At 46.0% G+C, this 24088-nt stretch overlaps 1 protein-coding gene across 2 annotated transcripts in view; it reads left to right on the top strand.

The window, feature by feature from the left end:
- The window catches only part of LOC141049614 (protein kinase C delta type-like), a 47937-nt gene that overhangs the window by 265 nt on the left and 23584 nt on the right, over positions 1–24088 (top strand). The window contains exon 1 of one of the 2 annotated variants that reach the window (XM_073546196.1): positions 1044–1262. The exons of the other annotated variant lie outside the window; for it this stretch is intronic. Within the exon in view, the coding sequence (XP_073402297.1) occupies positions 1182–1262 (81 nt within the window). The 5' untranslated portion in view covers positions 1044–1181. Of the gene's footprint in view, positions 1–1043; positions 1263–24088 lie in introns of those variants that run through there. 2 annotated transcript variants of the gene reach the window in all.

The following is a 24088-nucleotide window of genomic DNA, read 5'->3' on the forward strand; positions in this document are numbered from 1 at the left end:
TAACGACAAGTTTGCTGGTTCTGATAATCCCGCCTGAAAAAAATAAAATGAGTTGTTTGTGCCTCCCATGCCACAGCCTTAGTCGCTGCACGCGGGGGCTCCGCTCTTCACAGACACTCGTCCACTCACCTGTCTCAATGGGGCTGGTGATGGCCGCAGATTATTGGCGGCCCGGCGCTGTGATACCGCATCCCCATTGTGCCATGTGAGGTCCCTGGTTTGGCCCGGAGACGTCCAGTCTACTTTAGGGGCCGTTATATTAGCGCTAGTGATGGGCAGTCCGCCTCTTTTTTTGTAATCTGACTTTTCTGGTTCCGCTCACCAAAAAGAGACTGCTCTTTTGGATTCTAAATGGATCCCTATTAAATATGTGTTCACAATAGATCTACACATACCGTGTTTCCCTGAAAGTAAGACCCTGTCTTACATTAATTTTACCCCAAAGAGTCCCACCCTGTCTTACTTTCGGGGGAGGTCTTACATTAGCCGAAAAAAAATGACAATTTCTTTTTAACCAATAAATTAACATTTATTAACATGCTGTTATACCCCATAACAGTGCCGTATCCCACTGCACACAGCCCCACACCCCATAACAGTGCCGTATCCCACTGCACACAGCCCCACACCGCATAACAGTGCCGTATCCCACTGCACACAGCCCCACACCCCATAACAGTGCCGTATCCCACTGCACACAGCCCCACACCCCATAACAGTGCCGTATCCCACTGCACACAGCCCCATACCCCATAACAGTGCCGTATCCCACTGCACACAGCCCCACACCCCATAACAGTGCCGTATCCCACTGCACACAGCCCCACACCCCATAACAGTGCCGTATCCCACTGCACACAGCCCCACACCCCATAACAGTGCCGTATCCCACTGCACACAGCCCCATACCCTATACAGTACATGTTTCCCTACTTGGTTTTTAAATGCTGGACGTTTTCCTCTGCGGTGCGGCTGTGGGTGCGGAAGGCCTGTGCTGCAGGGAACGCTGTGCCAATCAGCAGGGAAACAGCGGTGACGTGGGGCTGGGGCGGCCAATTACAGCCCGAGCTGCTGGACCAATCAGTGCTCGAGCCGGGGGCCGGCGGTGACGTGGGGAACAGGGGTGGCCAATGAGCTGTTGAGCTGGGCGGATTGCGGGGTTAACACGGCGAGTTAACCCCATGAGCGCTGGACCCGCCCAGCTGCACCTGAGGACACCTCTGGAGCCTGGGGACCCAATGGGGGACAGCGGCGGCCCAAAGGTAAGGGCCTTACATTTCACAGCGGCCCCCAACCCTGCCTTACATTCGGGGGAGGCCTTACATTGAAGGACCCCCCCGTAACCCCCACCCTGTCTTACTTTCGGGGGGGTCCTACTTTCGGGGAAACATGGTATTTAAGCTGATGTTATTGCGGCCAAAATTCCACCTACTTGCTCGTAACCAATTAAATTGGTTACGCCGGTGAGAGCCATTCGGAATACTTAGTGGCTCTCACTGGGGTACTCGCTCTTTGTACCAGATTGTTCCTGAATGACCCATCACTAATTAGCTCCTCTTTGTGTTACGTTCCTGCCCCTGCACAGGAGGAATCCCGAGCCTCGCCTTCTGCAATTCCTCTCTGGCCGCAGAGGAGCCTGCTCAGAAAAGATGCCGTTCTCAGCGTCTTGCTTGGTTACTGCTGCTAATAAGGGTTCAGCTATAGTAACCTGCAATAGCCAGCAGCTCCTGGGACTTTCTATCTGTCGGCCCACTGAGCATGCCCGTGGGAAGTCGTCTGAGGTCACATGCTCAGGTCCTATTGCTGCTCCCATTGGACCACTAGGAAGGTCCTGGAAGGACGCTGCTACAAAAGAGTCATATTGCCGCATGGCCATGTGATAGTATAGACAGTAATTGGTAGTGATGTGTGTGATGGATGCTTGTGAACAGCTGAATGACTCATTATGAAACCCCTTCCCTTTGATACGCATGTTGGTAGGGTTTAGAGTTCAGAGTCGGTGCCGAGTTGTGGCGCTGTCTAGCGCCGCAGTGCTCCCAGCACCTCACACATGCTAGCGCCTGTGTGCGCCAATCTACCTAAGGCACTACGCTACCGCAGATACTTCAGCATCAGTTAGTGCAGCGCTGTGCATGTCCTATGCGCTTTCCAGCCCTGCGTTTAGGCTGGTTAGTGGCGTCCGCCAGAGCTGCGCTGTACGGTAAGCAACGTTCAGCTACACCCTGTGACTTCTAACAGGGCACAGCATCCTATGGGTGTCTGTTCAGGCATCGCGGTTGCGGTGCTGAGCGCTAGAGGGGCTCTAACCCTGACTCCTTGGGGCAGAGTCCTGTGTCTTAGCACTTAAGCTCTCTTGCCGAGTCCTGTGAGGATAAACAGGCTCTGGCACTTGTTCCAGCGGCTCTGTGAGGTAACAGAGTTTGCTCCTGTACACACCGGTTCAGCGGTTATCCCCTGGTGTTTAGTGCTCCGCCATTACTGAGCAGCAGTTTCCATCTCTGCACAGTGGACCCCGGGTTGCGATTGGACTTCCTTATATTTTATATTTAGTGCGATCCGCAACCCTAACACATTGCTAGTGAAGAAACACATGCGAGTGCTGTCCGAATTTTACACACCGGTGTCCTTTGAAAAGCCAGCAATTTGTGTGTGGCTACTGTAAAATCACACTGACAGGTTAAAATAGAACAGATAGAATACATATATATACTAGCTGAAGAGCCCGGCGTTGCGCGGGCATAGTAACTAACAGTTATTAAAAATTCTAATTTTTCCTCCATCCCATAGTCCAGTGCCCATATACTCATCATACACATCCTCCATCCCATAGTCCCATGCCCATATACCCATCATACATATCCTCCATCCCACAGTCCAGTGCCCATATACCCATCACACATCCTCTATCCCCTAGTCCTGTGCCCATACACCCATCATACATATCCTCCATTCCATAGTCCCGAGCTGGATGGTGCTGAGCAGGAAGTTCCTGGAGATGTGCTGTTATGTAATTTGGCAGTCTGTCTCTGTGTTCGGCCACTGATGATGCGATTTTCTACGCCAGTAACAATGGAGCACGGCAGTAATGGAGGAGGGGGGTGATACATTTCTGTCATGTGCTCTCTGCTCCTTTCTGGGGGGCAGACAATGGCTGGGAGCTTATGTTCCCGGGGATGCTAGATTTCTCCCACCAGCCCGACAGTGTCTGCCGAGGTGTGTGGAGTGGGAAAACTGTTGCTCATAGCAACCAATCATAGCTCAGCTTTCATCATTTAAACAACTCTGGTGAAATGAAAGATGCTTAGTGATTGGTTGCTATGGGCAACACAAGTAGTGTAACCTGTTGTGGTCAAGAAGATGTGCCTATGAAATAGATATATTTCACAGCGGGTCAGGCTGTGAGGCAACTCAGCATCAGTGACCCGCGCTGAACTCTTGAGCTTGGGAAAATGTCAGTTCATTCTCCTATGCTGCAGAGTTCAGCGCGGGTCAGGCTGGCAGGGAGGGCAGACTCAGTGACGTCAGCGTGTATCTCTGAAGCAAGCGCTGACATCATCTCATTCATTCAGCAGTAGTTTACAGCCGGGACTGTCACGTTTAGCACTGCTCCTGGTTGTAAACTGTATATGGCCCAGATATGGATTACGGCGTGGGACAGGTAAAGTAGCTGCAGTTAATAGATGGCAGCTCATATTCCTGACATATATCGTTCAGCTATAGGGAATTGAGTGAAAATATTGTGATGGGTCCTGTAACCGCACAGAGTGGAAAGTACAGCATCTCCTACCCCCACTAATCCTATATAGGAGCCAGCATTGACACAGCCATAGTCACTAACTCTGCTCCACTTTTGCATTCTCATTGTCACATTGTCAGACAGGATTACTTTCACACTCCCCCAAACTGTGATGTACACACTCCCATCGCTGCTGTTTAACCCCATAAATGCAGCTATTAATCTATGACAACAACATTTAAGAGTTGTGATTCCAGTGGAGAACAATTCACGTGCTTATTGCCCATAGTCCAAAGTGTTGCTACAGGGGCTGATCGATTGTCCTGGAGGCGCCGCCATCTTGGTTCTCCTGTGAAGACCACCCAGAAGCCCAAGGCATCACGGTGGCTCAGTGATTAGAACTGTAGTGCTGAGGTTCTGGGTTCAAATCCCACCAAGGACAACATCTGCAAGGAGTTTGTATGTTCTCTCCATGTTTGCGTGGGTTTCCTTAGATTCATTGGTGTACTCACAATCTCCAAAGACCTACTGATTGGGAGATTAGATTGTGAGCCCCAATGGGGACAGTGATGATGATATCTGTAAAGCACTGTGAAATATGATGGCGCTATATAAGCAAAGCATACTAGAAGCCCATCATTTGCACACAATTCTTCAGTACTGATGCACTGCTTTATATAAATCAAGAGTTCTAACAATTAAAGACTAAAAAATAAAGTAAGAAATAAAAAAAATTGTGCTTTCAAAAATATAAAAGAATTAAAAAAAGTTCTCAGGTTAAAAGTAAAGAAATGAAAAACATAAAGAAGTATATTTGATATTGATAGGTCCATGAAACTCCAATGCAGCAACATTTAAAATTAATGGAAAACTAGAAAAAAGTTGTGGTTGTTGTAAGAGGGGGAGGGGAATGTAAAGTGCAAAAACAAAAAAAATCACCCAGTCATGACCTCAAAATACTGTATGTGATTTCTAAAAGAGCTGATACCGTATCCTGCAGCTCATAGAGGTAGCCGTGGTGCCCACCACCCACATGACTACCCGGGGGCTCCATGTGTCCCCCCTACTCCTGCTATACTGCACATGTATGTAATGATGTGAGTAGATCCATTCTCCATACACCACTGCGTCAAGTCCATAAAGTCAGCCGATACATACAGTGGGGAAAAAAAGTATTTAGTCAGTCAGCAATAGTGCAAGTTCCACCACTTAAAAAGATGAGAGGCGTCTGTAATTTACATCATAGGTAGACCTCAACTATGGGAGACAAACTGAGAAAAAAAAATCCAGAAAATCACATTGTCTGTTTTTTTTTCATTTTATTTGCATATTATGGTGGAAAATAAGTATTTGGTCAGAAACAAGCAATCAAGATTTCTGGCTCTCACAGACCTGTAACTTCTTCTTTAAGAGTCTCCTCTTTCCTCCACTCATTACCTGTAGTAATGGCACCTGTTTAAACTTGTTATCAGTATAAAAAGACACCTGTGCACACCCTCAAACAGTCTGACTCCAAACTCCACTATGGTGAAGACCAAAGAGCTGTCAAAGGACACCAGAAACAAAATTGTAGCCCTGCACCAGGCTGGGAAGACTGAATCTGCAATAGCCAACCAGCTTGGAGTGAAGAAATCAACTGTGGGAGCAATAATTAGAAAATGGAAGACATACAAGACCACTGATAATCTCCCTCGATCTGGTGCTCCACACAAAATCCCACCCTGTGGGGTCAGAATGATCACAAGAACGGTGAGCAAAAATCCCAGAACCACGCGGGGGGACCTAGTGAATGAACTGCAGAGAGCTGGGACCAATGTAACAAGGCCTACCATAAGTAACACACTACGCCACCATGGAGTCAGATCCTGCAGTGCCAGACGTGTCCCACTGCTTAAGCCTGTACATGTCCGGGCCCGTCTGAAGTTTGCTAGAGAGCATTTGGATGATCCAGAGGAGTTTTGGGAGAATGTCCTATGGTCTGATGAAACCAAACTGGAACTGTTTGGTAGAAACACAACTTGTCGTTTTTGGAGGAAAAAGAATACTGAGTTGCATCCATCAAACACCATACCTACTGTAAAGCATGGTGGTGGAAACATCATGCTTTGGGGCTGTTTCTCTGCAAAGGGGCCAGGACGACTGATCCGGGTACATGAAAGAATGAATGGGGCCATGTATCGTGAGATTTTGAGTGCAAACCTCCTTCCATCAGCAAGGGCATTGAAGATGAAACGTGGCTGGGTCTTTCAACATGACAATGATCCAAAGCACACCGCCAGGGCAACGAAGGAGTGGCTTCGTAAGAAGCATTTCAAGGTCCTGGAGTGGCCTAGCCAGTCTCCAGATCTCAACCCTATAGAAAACCTTTGGAGGGAGTTGAAAGTCCGTGTTGCCAAGCGAAAAGCCAAAAACATCACTGCTCTAGAGGAGATCTGCATGGAGGAATGGGCCAACATACCAACAACAGTGTGTGGCAACCTTGAGAAGACTTACAGAAAACGTTTGACCTCTGTCATTGCCAACAAAGGATATATCACAAAGTATTGAGATGAAATTTTGTTTCTGACCAAATACTTATTTTCCACGATAATATGCAAATAAAATGAAAAAAAAACAGACAATGTGATTTTCTGGATTTTTTTTTCTCAGTTTGTCTCCCATAGTTGAGGTCTACCTATGATGTAAATTACAGACGCCTCTCATCTTTTTAAGTGGTGGAACTTGCACTATTGCTGACTGACTAAATACTTTTTTTCCCCACTGTATAACAGACGGACCAGTATGAAGCACACCGTGCAGCTGTGGACTCTCCATCCACTCACTGGGGATTTCTCCATTTCCATTTAGTGTTTCACAATGTTACCTAAAGGTGAAATATCACAAGATGTAACAACCATTGACGGCAATGTGCAGGGGGTCATTGTATTACAACATTCAGTATAGTCTCTATATTATTATGCAGCTTGTCCAATTGGTTCTGATTTACTACTGCAGGGGCCACGTCTGGCATTGAGCGGCAGTGAGCGGTCATTTAAGGGGTTTTAAAGGCTAAGAAAATTCAGTTTTAAGACCACTAATCTGTCCAGTCCGACAATGATCTCTATTTCTTCATGCATCGATGATTTCCCAACCCAGAGACCTCCCACTATGGATTATATAACCCAGGAGTGCCCCTTTATGTATTTGCGTTGTCCATGACATCTCTTTTATACTCTCCCACAATTATTACTGCTCTCATGTGATTCTATCATAACTGTTTTCCTTCGGATTATGAAATTATTGATTTCCTTGATTGTATAATGAAGGTGCATGGTGGGCTTACTGCTCTCCCTCCATTAATAATTTAGTTCTATATTTACGGTCTATTTCTAGAAAGAGCGCCACACTTGTCCCTTGGCCGTGACTTGTATAGCAGCATTTACTTGAATAGCGCTGAGAGATAATACAAGACATAACCCATGGACACGAGTGGTGCTGTTTTTGGAAAAATTTGCTGACTTTTATACAATTTTTTAAAAGGGTTATCCGGGACTATTTTATTTTTTCATATTAGCCTAAGATCTTGCAAACAGGTAATGTTCTGCTAGGTGCTGGCTGAGATTGGTCACGGACCTCTCCTGCCAGTGATTCTTCTGCTTCTATTCCTCTTCTGCTCTGCTCTGTGGACAAGGAGTCACTGCCGACATCATGCTGATTCTAGCAAGACGTCTGCAGTCACGTCCTGTCAACAGAGCAGAGCAGTAAAGGAATAGCTGCTTTATTGACATGAAGTCACCGGAAGGCGCACAATTGCCGGCAGGCACGGTCCATGACTGCTCTCAACCGGCACAGATTAGCGCTGGGCAGAAGTACCTGCCTGTAAGTTGTTAGGCCAATAAGAAAAAAAATAGTCCCGGATAACCCCTTTAACCCTTTAATGCATTTGTGTGCTTTACCTCTCCATCCAATGAGAAACTTACCTGATAATGTCGGTCCAAACCCAGCTAGGCAGATTAGATCGATGTAGAATTCCTCCAACACTCTGCACACTGTGCTCTCAAATTCTGAGCGACATCCAAACGTTGCGTGATGAAGAACCCAGTGTAAGAGGAGATGAGAACTGAAGGTTGGGAATATTGAAATAGAAGATTTGAGTAAGACGAATAAATGAATATGGTGCATGCTGCATCTTGCGCCTATCACTTAGTGCTCCTTCTTTTCTCGGGTCTGGTCTGAATGTTCTGTAATAAATCTTTCCTTTTATACCATATCTGGGCTGGAAGACGTCCATGTAACCAATCTACAGATTCCCTGTGATACTAGATGACCCACTGAGTTTTGACCATGTTTCTTTTATAAAACATTTTCTTTGGTGTTTTTATACTAGTTTTCTTGTCGGCTTTGGTGTCCATATTTTGTTAAAACTATATATAAAGTAGTGAGCTCAAGAATGGTCAGTTCATTCCTTTTTGCTGCTTTGGGGCTTGAGAAGCATGAAATGGGCAAAAGACGCTCAAAAGACTGAATACATGAAGTTGTCTTTACATTGCTTTGCATGTGTTCATTCTTTTTGCCTTTTTTTAGTGTTTAACTGGTTACAGGTGAAATCTGCCTGAAAAAATCATTGTGTGCACATACCCTTCAATGCCACTGTGAAATATGATAGCGGGGGTTAAGTGCTTGTAACCTGGGGTTACTTTTGTGGTCCAATTTGTCCTGTTACCCTTGTGAAAATAAAAAATAGCAGGCTAAAAAATCATTTTTGAGGAAAAAAATGAGTTTTTATTTTCACGGCTCTACGTTTTAAACTTCTGTGAAGTACTTGGGGGTTCAAAGTGCTCACCACACATCTAGATAAGCTCCCTGGGGGTCTAGTTTCCAAAATGGGGTCACTTGTGTAGGGTTTCTACTGTTTAGGCACATCAGGGGCTCTCCAAACGCGACATGGCGTCCAATCTCAATTCCAGCCAATTCTGCATTGAAAAAGTCAAATGGCGCTCCTTCCCTTCTGAGCTCTGCCGTGCGCCCAAACAGTGGTTTACCCCCACATATGGAGTATGGGCGTACTCAGGACAAATTGAACAATAACGTTGGTGGTCAAATTTCTCCTGTTACTCTTGTAAAAATAAATATTTGGGGGCGAAATGATCATTTTTGTCGAAAAAATATGATTTTTTATTTTCACAGCTCTGCGTTATAAACTTTTGTGAAGTACTTGGGGGTTCAAAATGCTCACCTCACATCTAGATAAGCTCCTTGGCGGTCTAGTTTCCAAAATGGGGTCACTTGTGCGGGGTTTCTACTGTTTAGGCACATCAGGGGCTCTCCAAATGCGACATGGCGTCCAATCTCAATTCCAGCCAATTCTGCATTGAAAAAGTCAAACGGCACTCCTTCCCTTCTGAGCTTTGCCATGTGCCCAGACAGTGGTTCCCCCCAAATATGGGGTATCAGCGTACTCCGGACAAATTGCACAACAACTTTTGTGGTCCAATTTCACCTGTTAGCCTTGTGAAAATAAAAAATAGCGGGCTAAAAAAATCATTTTTGAGGAAAAAAATGTTTTTTATTTTCACGGCTCTGCGTTATAAACTTTTGTTAAGCACTTGGGGGTTCAAAGTGCTCACCACACATCTAGATAAGTTCCTTAAGAGGTCTAGTTTCCATAATGGTGTCACTTATGGGAGATTTCCACTGTTTAGGCACATCAGGGGCTCTCCAAACGCGACATGGCGTCCAATCTCAATTCCAGCCAATTCTGCACTGAAAAGGTCAAAGGCCACTCCTTCCCTTCTGAGCTCTGCCGTGCGCCCAAACAGTGGTTTACCCCCACATATGGTGTATGGGCATACTCAGGACAAATTGAACAATAACGTTGGTGGTCAAATTTCTCCTGTTACCCTTGTAAAAATAAATATTTGGGGGCGAAAAGATCATTTTTGTGGAAAAAATATGATTTTTTTATTTTCTCGGCTCTACGATATAAACTTCTGTGAAGCACTTGGAGGTTCAAAGCTCTCACCACACATCTAGATAAGTTCCTTAAGGGGTCTAGTTTCCAAAATGGTGTCACTTGTTGGGGATTTCCACTGTTTAGGCACATCAGAGGCTCTCGAAACACAACATGGCGTCCGATCTCAATTCCAGCCAATTCTGCATTGAAAAAGTCAAACAGCACTCCTTCCATTCCAAGCCCTGCCGTGCGCCCAGACAGTGGTTTACCCCCACATATGGGATATCGACGTATTCAGGAGAAATTGCATAACAAATTTTGTGGTTCATTTTCTCTTTTTACACTTGTGAAAATAAAAAAATTGGTTCTGAAATAAAATGTTTATAAAACAAAGTTAAAGGGGTTGTCCGGGCTTTTCACATAATCTCAGTACATATCTGGGCTGCAGAAATGTGACAATAAGTAATTTACTTTCTGTCTCTAGTTTGCACGGTTTTCTAGATATTCTGAACAGAACGTCCAAGGGAGGGGTGTTATGGCATTGAAATGAGAACTAGTCCTAACCTACTACTCTACTCCAAGCATGCCCTCTATAGCAACAACCCCACCCTCCATAGCTACAGGCCCTCATCACATAGTAACGAATTCTTCCCCTCCAGCAGCCTCAGTGTAGAGAGCAGACCACCCAGCTGCTCCTCCCCCTGACACACGCTGAACAGTGTTCTATCTATGGAAAGTGAAACTAGTGAGGAGGGAAAATCGTCCTGTATTCTGGGCCACTCCATGATTACAATACATAACTCAATATCAGTAATTCCTTCCCTCACTGTCCCAGGCTGCTGGCAGTAGTGAGAACAGACTGTGATGGCCAGTGATGGGGGTCTGCAGCTTCTAATCTGCACAGGGGATGTCAGTCACTGATGTAATCTGTTGTGTGACAAAGCCTCTGCTGTGTGAATGAGAAAGCTCTGTGTCACTGATGTCTTCACACAGCAGCAGATTTGGTGCAGTGTATGTGTGAGCACTGTGTCCCTAATGACACAAATACTGATGGGAGCAGCCTCTCCCAGAATACAGGACGATTTTCCCTCCTCACCAGTTTCACTTTCCATAGATCACTGTTCAGGGTGTGTCTGGGGGAGGAGCAGCTGGGTGGTCTGCTCTCTGCAGTGAGGCTGCTAGAGGGGGAGGATTTGTTACTGTGTGATGAGGGCTTCTTCATGTGGACGGGGAGGGCCTGTAGCTATGGAGGGTGGGGTTGTTGCTATAGAGGGCATGTTTGGAGTAGAGTAGGAGGTTACGACTAGTTCTCATTTCAATGCCATAACACCCCCGCTTGGACGTTCTGTTCAGAATATCTAGAAAACCGTGCAAGCTAGTGACAGAAAGTAAATTACTTATTGTCATAATTCTGCAGCCCAGATATGTACTGAGATTATGTGAAAAGCCCGGACAACCCCTTTAAATGTTAATTTTTTCCTTCCACATTTCTTCAGTTCCTGTGAAGCACGTAAAGGGTCAATAAACTACTTGAATGGGGTTTTGAACACCTTGAGGGGTGCAGTTTTTAGAATGGTGTCACTTTTGGGTATTTTCTGTCTTTTTGACCTCTCAAAGTGACTTCAAATGTGAGGTGGTCCCTAAAAAAAAATGGTTTTGTAAATTTTGTTGTAGAAATGAGAAATCGCTGGTCAACTTTTAACCCTTATAACTTCCTAACAAAACAAAATTTTGGTTCCAAAATTGTTCTGATATAAAGCAGACATGTGGGAAATATTATTTAGTAAGTATTTTTGTGACATATCTCTGACTTAAGGGCATAAAAATTAAAACTTTGAAAATTGCAAAAATTTTAAAATTTTTGAGATATTTCCGTCTTTTTCATAAATAAACGCAAGTCATGTCAAAGAAATTTTACCACTAACATGAAGTACAATATGTCACGGAAAAATGATCTCAGAATCAGTGAGATCCGTTAAAGCGTTCCAAAGTTATAACCTCATAAAGTGACAGTGGTCAGAATTGTAAAAATTGGCCTGTTCATTAAGCTGTAAATTGGCTCCGTCACTAAGGGGTTAATACATTTTTTGACTATTTACATTGTATCTATTACTTACATACTATTTATGATCTTATTTGATCTCTTCTGTTTTTGTCCTATATAGTCGGTATTTGCCATTGATTGGATGCTTGATTCATATATTTATATATACACTCACTGGCCACTTTATTAGGTACACCTGTCCAACTGTGTGTTAAGACTTAATTTCTAATCAGCCAATCACATGGCGGCAACTCAGTGCATTTAGGCATGTAGACATGGTCAAGACAATCTCCTGCAGTTCAAACCGAGCATCAGTATGGGGAAGAAAGGTGATTTGAGTGCCTTTGAACGTGGCATGATTGTTGGTGCCAGAAGGGCTGGTCTGAGAATTTCAGAAACTGCTGATCTACTGGGATTTTCACGCACAACCATCTCTAGGGTTTACAGAGAATGGTCCGAAAAAGAAAAAAAATCCAGTGAGCGGCAGTTCTGTGGCCGGAAATGCCATGTTGATGCCAGAGGTCAGAGGAGAATGGGCAGACTGGTTCGAGCTGATAGAAAGGCAACAGTGACTCAAATTGCCACCCGTTACAACCAAGGTAGGCAGAAGAGCATCTCTGAACGCACAGTGCGTCGAACTTTGAGGCAGATGGGCTACAGCAGCAGAAGACCACACTGGGTACCACTCCTCTCAGCTAAGAACAGGAAACTGAGGCTACAATTTGCACAAGCTCATCGAAATTGGACAGTAGAAGATTGGAAAAACGTTGCCTGGTCTGATGAGTCTCGATTTCTGCTGCGACATTCGGATGGTAGGGTCAGAATTTGGCGTAAACAACATGAAAGCATGGATCCATCCTGCCTTGTATCAACGGTTCAGGCTGGTGGTGGTGGTGTCATGGTGTGGGGAATTTTTTCTGGGCACTCTTTGGGCCCCTTGGTACCAATTGAGCATCGTTGCAACGCCACAGCCTACCTGAGTATTGTTGCTGACCATGTCCATCCCTTTATGACCACAATGTACCCAACATCTGATGGCTACTTTCAGCAGGATAATGCGCCATGTCATAAAGCTCGAATCATCTCAGATTGGTTTCTTGAACATGACAATGAGTTTACTGTACTCAAATAGCCTCCTCAGTCACCAGATCTCAATCCAATAGAGCATCTTTGGGATGTGGTGGAACGGGAGATTCGCATCAGGGATGTGCAGCCGACAAATCTGCACCAACTGTGTGATGCCATCATGTCAATATGGTCCAAAATCTCTGAGGAATGCTTCCAGCACCTTGTTGAATCTCTGCCACGAAGAATTGAGGCAGTTCTGAAGGCAAAAGGGGGTCCAACCCCTTACTAGCATGGTGTACCTAATAAAGTGGCCAGTGAGTGTATATGCATTATGGCCAAATTGGTCCTTTATCTTTCATACAGTTTTGTACTATCCACACAGCATTTGCTTTGTATTCGCTTTATTTATTTTATCATATACTTACCTCCAACATGGTTGCTGTACTAATATTTATACCTAATGGTTCACATTATATGCTCTGTATTTAGGTTTTGTCCTTTTACATATACGCTAGCGGTTAATAAATTGTAAGGAGGGCTGAGATATCTTACGCATGCGCTCATCTAACTAATATATCGCCGTTATCTCATGCTTGTGCTGTAGATCTTATCAAGTATCTGCTTGCAAAAGCACAGTATTGAAATCTTACAGAGCATTCTCAATGTAATGTAGAGGCGCGTGTGTAGTGATTGGTTACACTTTACCTGATGTAACAGTACTGACACCTGCACTCAAGTTATATTCTGTCTAGTTGCGTGTCGGCATCTGTGCACTGATTGATGCTTACTGAATAAAAGAGTAGCGCCTGTGTGATGATTGCTTTACACCAACTTTATTTATATTTTTTGTTTGCGCATGCGCTATTTGCACTTTTAGAAGCCAATTCCCTCCATTACCAATACCATTACACTGTATGTCCTCCACATCTGGTAATGTTTATTTTTATTCTTAATTTATTTCTAATGATGTAGTAGGGACAACCTTTGACTATATACTAACTTTACCCCTGGGGAAGACACTGAGATGGTTGCGAATGCATGGGTATCTTCATCCTTTTTTTTCCTTTATTCACAGCTCCATTTTATATTCAGTCCTCACTTGAGTTTGTGTATTACAGCAGTGACCATTATGATTCTTATTCTGATAAAATACTTGCATTAGTTATTCTTAATGAATTGTATATCAAATGAATTATATTGGCTCCATTGGTGGTGTTCTGTTACAAATAGTTATTCATTCATTTGTAAATAATAGATATTCTTATTGTTTCTAACTTATTTGCAAACTTTTTTTCTGGACATCTATACTTTGGGTATACTGTGGTGGTCTGCAGTAGGAGGATGAGGATAGGTTTTTGTCTTATTTAGACACACCTATTTCGTATCTATGTAGACTACTGGCTGTGTTATATGTATTTAATATGTCTTGATTTGTCCCTTTGTGGCGCCCCCAGGAGTACGGTTGCCACAGTGGCTTTGCCTCCCTCCAGGGGGAGTGATGTCATGCCTGGGAGCTGTGAAAGGATCTCTTTATCAGGTAGTTCCAGCACACAACACCGTTCCTACTCTAGGACAGCAGAGGGAGCTCTGAACCTAACTGCAGAGGAGCTGCTCTCTGTGGTCAAGAATAGGAAGTTAGTTAGTTAGAGTGTAGACAGAGAAGAGTGTGGACATGTGGAGACGAGCTGGGGACTAGAGCTAGAGCAGAGCTCGTCCCTAAGCTGAATCGTAGAGGCCGGACACCAGAGTCCAAGGCTGTGTGGATAGTAAAAGTCCCACAGCAGAAACCAGAGGAACAGAGGCTGTAAATGCTCTGTTTCCAACTGAGACTCGACGACACAGTAGCAACGTGTGAGCCAGAGATGCCATTAAGGGCAGTTCATGAAGGAGGCTACAGCTACCTGTCATGCGAGTGGAGTTCTAAGTAACAGACAGAAAGAGGAACTTTTGTGGAGTTCAGAACTGCAAGTACTTCAGAATAGTGCTAGAAAGGAGACCTCACAACCCATCTGCAAAGAGAGATTCTCAAATTGCTTCCAGGCTGACCAACTCCTGTACCATCTGTAATCTGGATCCTGGACTGTACCTACAAAGCACAGTAAAAGGTAAAAGAAACTGCACTCTGTTGTGTCCTTTGAATTCTTCCTGCATCACCTTCTCAGCACTGCTACATCCCTTGCTCCACACTACATCACCATCTATTCCTAAACATCTTTCTCATCTGCCCTGGGACTCAGCTCTGCCTGTGGAGAGCTATTCCAACTCTGCTGCATCCCACCATCTGTCCCAGAGGATCTGCACTGCAGCGCTGGTCGCCTCTGACCAGATACCACAGGTGGAGTCACGAATACTCTTTACAAAAACTCTTTATTTTTCATCCCTTGTAAATACATCCCTTTTATTGGACGCCCAGGGCCACGGACCGGGTCACCACCGCTGTGACACTGCCCCTTTAAGAAGTGGCCCGGTTCCAAGTACCCCACTTGCCCTGGTGGGCGATCCAACTTGGCGTCACAAACATGATATGGAAGCCCGGTATCACCAGGTTCTGTGTACCATAGACTGTATTAAACTGTATTGAATTGTGCAATTGCCACCTTTACCAAGCCACACGGCGCGGGAAACAGAAGGGGCGTGCCGTCATGGGCGGAACCTAAGAGAGTGTGAAAAGAGAAGTGTTGAGCGCAAAGATATCAGCTGGCGGGAAGCAAGGAGCTGAGGCCTGGAATCCCGGCATGCACTGTTGATCCAGCCTGCGGAGCTACAGCCTGGTAAGCCAATGGAAATTCAGAGCCTGACTAAAGTTAACTGGGGGAGAAGAGAATGTCTGATGCAGGAGAAGATGTAGCAGTGGACGCCACAGTACCCCCCACAGCGCCACAAGATGCAGGTACAAGTGCAACCGCAGCTTCAATTGCGCAGCAGAATCCAGCGGCCAGCGCAGCTCCCAGAGCGCAGCAAGATCAAGCGATCGCCGCCGCAGCCCCCATAATGCTGCTATCAATGCCATATATACCGGGAGCGACCTGGCTACCGCAATACTCAGGGGAGTCACATACCCTGAACGATTTCAAGGAGAGACTGTGCAGTTTATTTGAAGTGTATCCTCTGTCTGAAAGCCAGAAAGTAAACATCCTTATTGGACAGCTAACTGGTGCAGTTCAAAGAGAAGTAAAGTCCAGGACACTGATAAAGAGACTGTTAAGCAAGTTCTGGCTAAGCTGAGGAGCACCTTTGACACCAGAACTGCAGCAGAAGTAAAAATGACGTTCATTGGGTGCAAACAAAGAGTGCAGGACAGTATACGGGACTATGCTCTTACCCTTCAGGAGGCGCTGCGGGCCATCAGGCAGATTGACCCAGACAGCGTGAGGGATGGAGACAAATCGTTAAAGGAGCAGTTTATTGAGGGACTCCTATCCAGCACCCACAGAGCACAGCTGCGCATTATAGCCCTACAGAACCCTGATCTAGACTTCGCACACTTTAAAGACAGGGCTATCCGGGTGCTGCATGAACCAGATGTCAGCTGCCTAGCGCCCCCTAGGTGCCCAACAATTACATACCACCAAGAGGCAGCATCCTTCCCTTAGAGCCCTGTGGAGGCTGATGCACAGACTCTGGATAACGATCCATCTGCGGAACTACGCCTTCAGGTCCAAGAGCTGGCCAAATATATGGCTGCACTTGCCAAAACCGTGCAGTCCATGCAAGTGTCCTCAAAAGAGAAGATCCAGCTGGCCTCCAGTCCAGAGGACGTCCCCTGGCTACGGAAGAAGAAGATCCCACTGCTCAGAGGGAGGGACAATGATCGCTATGACCAGAATGGACGTCCCATCTGCCACTGCTGCAGCAAGGCAGGCCACATCGCAAGATTCTGTTATTTAAACGGCCAACCCCCAGGAGTAGGACAACAAGGCCCAAAGAATTGGCGAGCCAAGTACGTCAGAGGGCGACCAGTACTCCCAGTGGTGATTGATGGCATCCCCACCAACGATTTGCTGGACACCGGCTCTCAGGTGACAACTATGCCATATATCCTTTACAAACGGTATTGGGCTGACTCTGAACTTACTCGTGGTCCAAGTGATGAGCTGACAGTAGTTGCCAGCAATGGTCAGTCTTTGCAGAAAGTGGGATGTAAAGAGATTACCATTAAGGTGGGGCGAGTAGAGTTAAAAAAAACAAAGTCTGATAGTTGTAGACATTGATCGACAAGAATGTAACCCAATAGTAACAGGCACTAATTGTTAGGCGTAGGGTTCCTGCAGCTGCACAGCAGGAATCCAGAGCCATGCAGCCAGCGGTCTCCCATTCCCCTCCGACCTCTCAGGGATCTGCACAGCAATCTCAGCGATCCAGACACCCTGCTCAGACCAGTTCTCTGGGTCTGGTTGTTGCTGCCACCTCTGGACCAGCAATAGTAGCGCAGCCTGCTCTGCAGCAAGCCACTCCAGAGGCTAAGTCCTCTCATCTACTTAGCATGTTCACGAGACGATCTCCCAGTGGAGATCGGGAGTCACGTGCTCAGGTCCTTCTCTTGATCTGATGGGTCCATCTCAGAGATCTGGAACATCCCGGAAACGCACGGCTATAAAAGGCCCGCATGGCCGCTCAGCCATGCGCTAGTATAGACTCTACTTGCTACCTGTGTGAATGATGACGGATGCATGTGCCTGCGAATGACTCATTAAGACTCCCCTCCCTCTGATATTATGTGTGTGGATAGGGACTTAGTATTAGAGTCAGCACCAGTCAGTGGCATGATATAGGCCACAGTGCATATCTTCACCTAACTAGCGTCCGACAGTGCGCCTCCTCTGGGCACTGACGTAAAGCAGCTGAGTCAGTCGCCGTGCTGCAATCAGCAGCATCTGTGGGCGTCCGCGGTAGCGACGCCACACACACGGTAGGTCTAGACGGACCCTGACCCTCTGCTTTGGGTTCAGCTCCTGTGACCATATACCGTGCGTGCAGTTCTCTGAGACCTGTGAGTCCAACAGGCTCAGTATTTACGTTTAAGTTCTAAGCGTCTCTGTGGAGATAACAGAGTATGCCCAGTGCACACCGGGTGACGTTCAACCCGTGAGCGATATACCGCCATATTGTGCGTCTGCCATTATCTAACAGCGGTGTAACACCTACTGCACGGTGGACCCCGGGTGGCGAACGTACTTATTATTATTTATTTATTAGTGCGCTCCGCCATCCCTAACATTATACTAGCTCCAGGGTCTGGCTAGTAATGGCGGACCTGCAGCAGCTACAGTGGTACATTCGGCAGCTGGAGTGCAGGTTGGCGGCTATTGAGAGCTCCACCTCAATTGCGAATGCTACAGTGGCCGCTGCTCAGGCAGTCGCAGAGGCTGTCTTGCGCGTGTCCACACCCACACCTATGCCGACAATAACATGCCTCCCGTTGCCCAATAAGTTTTCCGGTGACAGCACCGCCTGCAGGGGTTTCGTGAGTAAAGGGCCCGTTACACACAGCGATATCGCTAGCAATATCGCTGTAGCGTCACTAATTTTGTGACGCAGCAGCGATATTGCTAGCGATATCGCTACATGTGATGCTAAGCTATTATTTATCCATGACCTCTTTATCACCAACAAACTCTCCTTCCTCGCCATCACTGAAACCTGGCTCACTCCCTCTGACACAGCCTCTCCAGCTGCGCTTTCCTATGGCGGATTCCATCTCTCTCACACCCCTCGCCCCAGCAATAAACATGGTGGAGGAGTTGGCTTGCTCCTGTCTGATACCTGCTCCTTTACCCCAATTCCTCTGCCACCCTCCGCTGTTATGATGAGTCACCGAAGGAGGAAAAAACAAAATACCAGCTAAGTCCAGAAAAACCAGAGAGGTTGGCAGCTATCGGATTGCAGACCCCTGAACCTATCCACAACAACTAGCAGTAGCTGTGGGGGGTTCCTACGGTTCCCTAGACCCCTCGATCACAGCCGGAGAGCTACATAGCCTAAAGACAGAAAGGGGAAAAACTAAACTGCCCCAGAGCAGACCCCAAAGCTATAGGCAGCCCCCAACATATAATGACGGTGAAGCAAGATGAAAACACTAACACAGATAGAAAGATAGGTTGAGCAAATGATGGGGCCCAAGCTAACTACATAGGACAGGATAGGAAAGCTGTTGTCTGCCATCCGCAAAAACCCTATCAAAATGAGCCAACCGACTGATAGGAAAAACAGGCCCTGAAGTCGCTAGGCTTCAAAAGACTATATCAGCACTCAGGTATATTCTGAAGACAGAGCAAAAGATCAACAGATCAGAGACAAAAATGGAATTCAGCTCACCCCCGGCCGGGGATGGCAGAACTCCCAAAAAACAAGGAAAAAACAAAACTGAAGAGTACAAAGCAGAGCAGAAAAACTTAGCTTTGAGACGCAGGAATCAGACTGGTCTCCAAGAATCCAGCAGGAAAATCACCAGCCAGGAAGAAGGGCGTCGGCAGCCTTATATCCAGTCCTCAATTCCAGCCACCCAGTTATCATCTAGCTGCCCAGGTGTTTGGTAATCAGTCTCACTGCCTTCCTTCACCAGAGGAGGGAGTTCATCAGACCTCAATGGTGAAGGGAAAAATGAACTCACAACAGTACCTCCCCCTTGAGGAGGGGTCACCGAACCCTCATCCATGCCACCAGGGCGATTCGGGTGAGCCTGATGAAAGGCATGCACCAATCTTTCGGCATGAATATCAGAGGCAGAGACCCAGGAATTATCCTCCTGACCATAACCCTTCCACTTAACCAAATACTGGAGTCTCCGTCTAGCCAGACAGGAATCCAGTATCTTCTCTACCTCATATTCCATGTTACCTTCAACCAATATAGGGTCAGGAGGTGCCACCACAGGAACTACTGGTTCAACAAACCTCTTCAAAAAGGACTTATGAAACACATTATGAATTTTAAATGTGACAGGACGAGCCAACCGAAAAGAGACCGGATTAATAATCTCCAAAATCTTGTAAGGTCCAATAAATCTAGGCTTAAACTTAGGAGAAGCCACCTTCATAGCGATATTTTTTTATGACAACCAAACCATATCACCCACCTTAAACTGGGGACCAACGGTCCTACGCCGGTTGGAAAACCGCTGGGCCTTTTCCTGGGAGAGAGACAACTTATCCACTACTTGGTCCCAGATCTGGTGCATTCTCTCCACCACAGTGTCAACACCTGGGCAGGCAGAAGGCTCCACCTGCCCTGAAGAAAATTGAGGGTGAAAACCAAAGTTACAAAAAAAAGGTGACATCAAAGTGGCAGAACTAGCTCTATTATTTAAAGCAAATTCGGCCAAGGGCAAAAATGAAACCCAATCATCCTGATCGTCAGAAATAAAACATCTCAAATACGACTCCAAAGTCTGGTTTGTTCTCTCCGTCTGCCCATTGGTCTGAGGGTGAAACGCAGAGGAGAAGGACAACTGAATTCCCAGCTTGGAACAGAAAGTCCTCCAAAATCTAGACACAAACTGAACTCCTCTGTCAGATACAATGTTCTCAGGAATCCTGTGCAAGCGAACCACCTGTTGCAAAAACAAGGGCACCAACTCAGAGGAAGATGGCAACTTAGGGAGTGGTACAAGATGGACCATCTTAGAGAATCTATCACAAATCACCCAAATAACAGTCATTCTCTGAGAGACAGGCATATCAGAGATAAAATCCATTGAAATATGGGTCCATGGCCTCCTGGGCACCGGCAAAGGCATCAACAAGCCACTAGAGCGAGAACAAAGTTTAGACCGGGAGCAAGTCCCACAGGACTGCACAAAATTTCTGACATCACGAGACAAGGCGGGCCACCAAAAAGACCGACTCACCAGATCTCTAGTACCAAAAATACCTGGATGACCAGCCAATGCAGAGCAATGAACTTCAGACATCACTCTCTTCCTCCACTGGTCAGGAACATACAACTTTCCACTGGGACAACGCTCAGTTTTGTCCTCCTGAAACTCTTCCAGAGCACGTCTCAAATCGGGCGAGATGGCAGAAAGAACTACCCCCTCGCCTAAGATGGTAGTAGGCTTAGTCACAACAGGAGAATCAGCAAGGAAACTCCTAGACAGGGCGTCTGCCTTGACATTCTTAGTGCCCGGAAGAAAAGAGACCACAAAATCAAAACGTGTGAAAAACAAGGCACACCTAGCCTGTCTAGGATTCAAGCGCTTGGCCGACTCCAGGTAAATCAAATTCTTGTGGTCAGTAAGGACCACGACTTGGTGTTTGGCTCCCTCCAACCAATGTCTCCACTCCTCAAATGCCCATTTCATGGCCAACAGTTCCCGATTCCCCACATCATAGTTACGTTCGGATGGGGAGAACTTTCGGGAAAAGAAAGCACAAGGATTCATTTTAGATGTCACAGGATCTTTTTGGGACAACACCACTCCTGCACCAATCTCAGAAGCGTCCACCTCCACCTGAACCGGGAGTGAGATATCAGGTTGCCGCAAAACCGGAGCAGAAGTGAATCTTCGCTTCAGCTCCTGAAAGGAAGAAACAGCCTCCGGAGACCAATTCAGCACATCAGCACCCTCCCTAGTCAAATCCGTCAATGGCTTGGCAATACCAGAAAAATTAGCTATAAATTTCCAATAAAAATTAGCAAAAGCCAAAAACTTCTGGAGGGCCTTTAAAGAAGTGGGCTGAACCCAATCATAAATGGCCTGTACCTTGGCCGGGTCCATTTCAATAGTTGACGGAGACAAAATAAATCCCAAAAATGAAACCCTCTGTACCCCAAAAAGGCATTTCGATCCCTTGACATACAGGGAATTCTCCCTCAAAATCCGGAACACAGTCCGAACATGTTCCACATAAGAGTCCCAATTCTTGGAGAAGATCAAAATATCATCCAGATAGATAATCAAAAATTTATGCACAAAGTCTCGGAATATATCGTTCATGAAGCACTGGAAGACAGAAGGGGCATTAGTGAGCCCAAAAGGCATCACCAGGTACTCAAAATGTCCCTCCGGAGTATTAAATGCCGTCTTCCACTCATCCCCATGCTTAATGCGAATAAGATTATACGCCCCCCAGAGGTCAAGCTTGGTAAACCAGCAAGCACCTTTAACTCTGGAGAATAGATCAGAAATCAGGGGTAACGGATACTGATATTTAACAGTAATTTTGTTGAGGGCACGATAGTCAATACAAGGCCTTAATGAACCATCCTTTTTAGCCACGAAAAAAAACCCAGCACCTAAGGGTGAAGAGGATGGTCTAATATGACCCTTCTCCAATGCCTCCTTAATATAGGATCGCATAGCCTCGTGCTCGGGTACAGATAAATTGAAAAGCTGACCCTTGGGGAATTTACACCCCGGGTTCAGCTCAATTGCAGTCATAACTCCTATGAGGAGGCAAAGACGCAGACTCATTCTCACTAAATACATCATAAAAGTCAGCCAAATAGTCAGGAACATCATGCGACTGGGGAGAGGTGGAGAAAACAGGAGCATCACTAAGGGCACACCGACAACCCCAACTCACCACAGACAAAGATTTCCAATCCAGAACTGGATTATGGATTTGCAACCAGGGAAACCCCAGAACAATGGTATCATGCAAATTATGCAACACCAAAAATCTGCAATTTTCTTGATGGTCTGGGGCGACCCGCATTACCACCTGGGTCCAAAACTGAGGTTTATTCTTCACTAAAGGAGTAGCATCAATACCCCTCAAAGGGATAGGCGTCCGCAGAGGTGTCATAGGAAATCCACAACGTTTAGCAAAATCCAAGTCCATCAGGTTCAGAGCTGCTCCTGAATCCACAAAAGCCTTGGTGGAAAATGTGGACAGGGAAGCAGATCAGAGTAATTGCCAGAAGAAACTTAGGTTGAACACCACCCACCCACTCTCGTTTAGGACAGACAGAAACAATATGAGAGGCATCTCCACAAAAAAAACACAGCTTATTACGCCTTCTGAACTCCTGACGTTGCACCCTAGACAAAACTCTATCACATTGCATAGGTTCAGACATTTGTTCAACAGGTGGCAACATCTCTTGTGTAATTTTGCGTTCACGTAAACGCCGATCCACCTGAATGGCTAATGATATAGAATCGTCAAGACCAGAGGGAACAGGAAATCCCACCATAGTATCTTTTACAGTTTCTGACAAACCCTTCCGAAAGAGGGCTGCCAAGGCACCATCATTCCAGGTAGTAAGGACCGCCCACTTTCGGAATTTTTGACAGTACAACTCTGCCGAATCCCGACCCTGGCTTAATGACAACAGGGTCTTTTCAGCTTGATCAATAGCATTAGGTTCATCATACAACAACCCCAAGGCTCGAAAAAATGCATTCACATTATTCAGAATAGGATCATCAGGTTTCAAAGAAAACGCCCAATCCTGGGGATCGCCGCGCAGCAAAGAGATGACAATTTTAACCTGCTGCGTGGAGTTCCCCGACGAGTTAGGCTTCAAGGCAAAAAATAATTTACAATTATTCTTGAAATTCAAGAATTTAGACCGATCCCCAAAAAACACATCAGGAGTAGGAATCTTTGGTTCAGCAGCATGTGAATGAGCAAGATAGGCGGAAATTCCCCGCACTTCAGCAGCGAGCTGCTCCACACGATCAGACAATTGCTTCATCTCCATTGAGAGAAAAATTCCCCCTACGGCCTCAGAGATATAGAGGAAAAAATATGCACACACAAAAAAAAAAAAAATTCTGACACTTTTTTTTTTTTTTTTTACAATTCTCTCCTGCTATTGAGTACCCTAGGATCTGCGGTATGGCTGGTGATTCTGTTATGATGAGTCACCGAAGGAGGAGAAAACAAATACCAGCTAAGTCCAGAAAAACCAGAGAGGTTGGCAGCTATCGGATTGCAGACCCCTGAACCTATCCACAACAACTAGCAGTAGCTGTAGGGGGGTTCCTACGGTGCCCTAGACCCCTCGATCACAGCCGGAGAGCTACATAGTCTAAAGACAGAAAGGGGAAAAACTAAACTGCCCCAGAGCAGACCCCAAAGCAATAGGCAGCCCCCAACATAAAATGACGGTGAAGCAAGATGAAAACACTAACACAGATAGAAAGATAGGTTGAGCAAATGATGGGGCCCAAGCTAACTACATAGGACAGGATAGGAAAGCTGTTGTCTGCCATCCGCAAAAACCCTATCAAAATGAGCCAACCGACTGATAGGAAAAACAGGCCCTGAAGTCGCTAGGCTTCAAAAGACTATATCAGCACTCAGGTATATTCTGAAGACAGAGCAAAAGATCAACAGATCAGAGACAAAAATGGAATTCA

Source organism: Dendrobates tinctorius, unplaced genomic scaffold (assembly GCF_039654945.1).
Source record: "Dendrobates tinctorius isolate UK_male_01 unplaced genomic scaffold, ASM3965494v1 ptg000145l, whole genome shotgun sequence".
Taxonomy (NCBI): domain Eukaryota; kingdom Metazoa; phylum Chordata; class Amphibia; order Anura; family Dendrobatidae; genus Dendrobates; species Dendrobates tinctorius.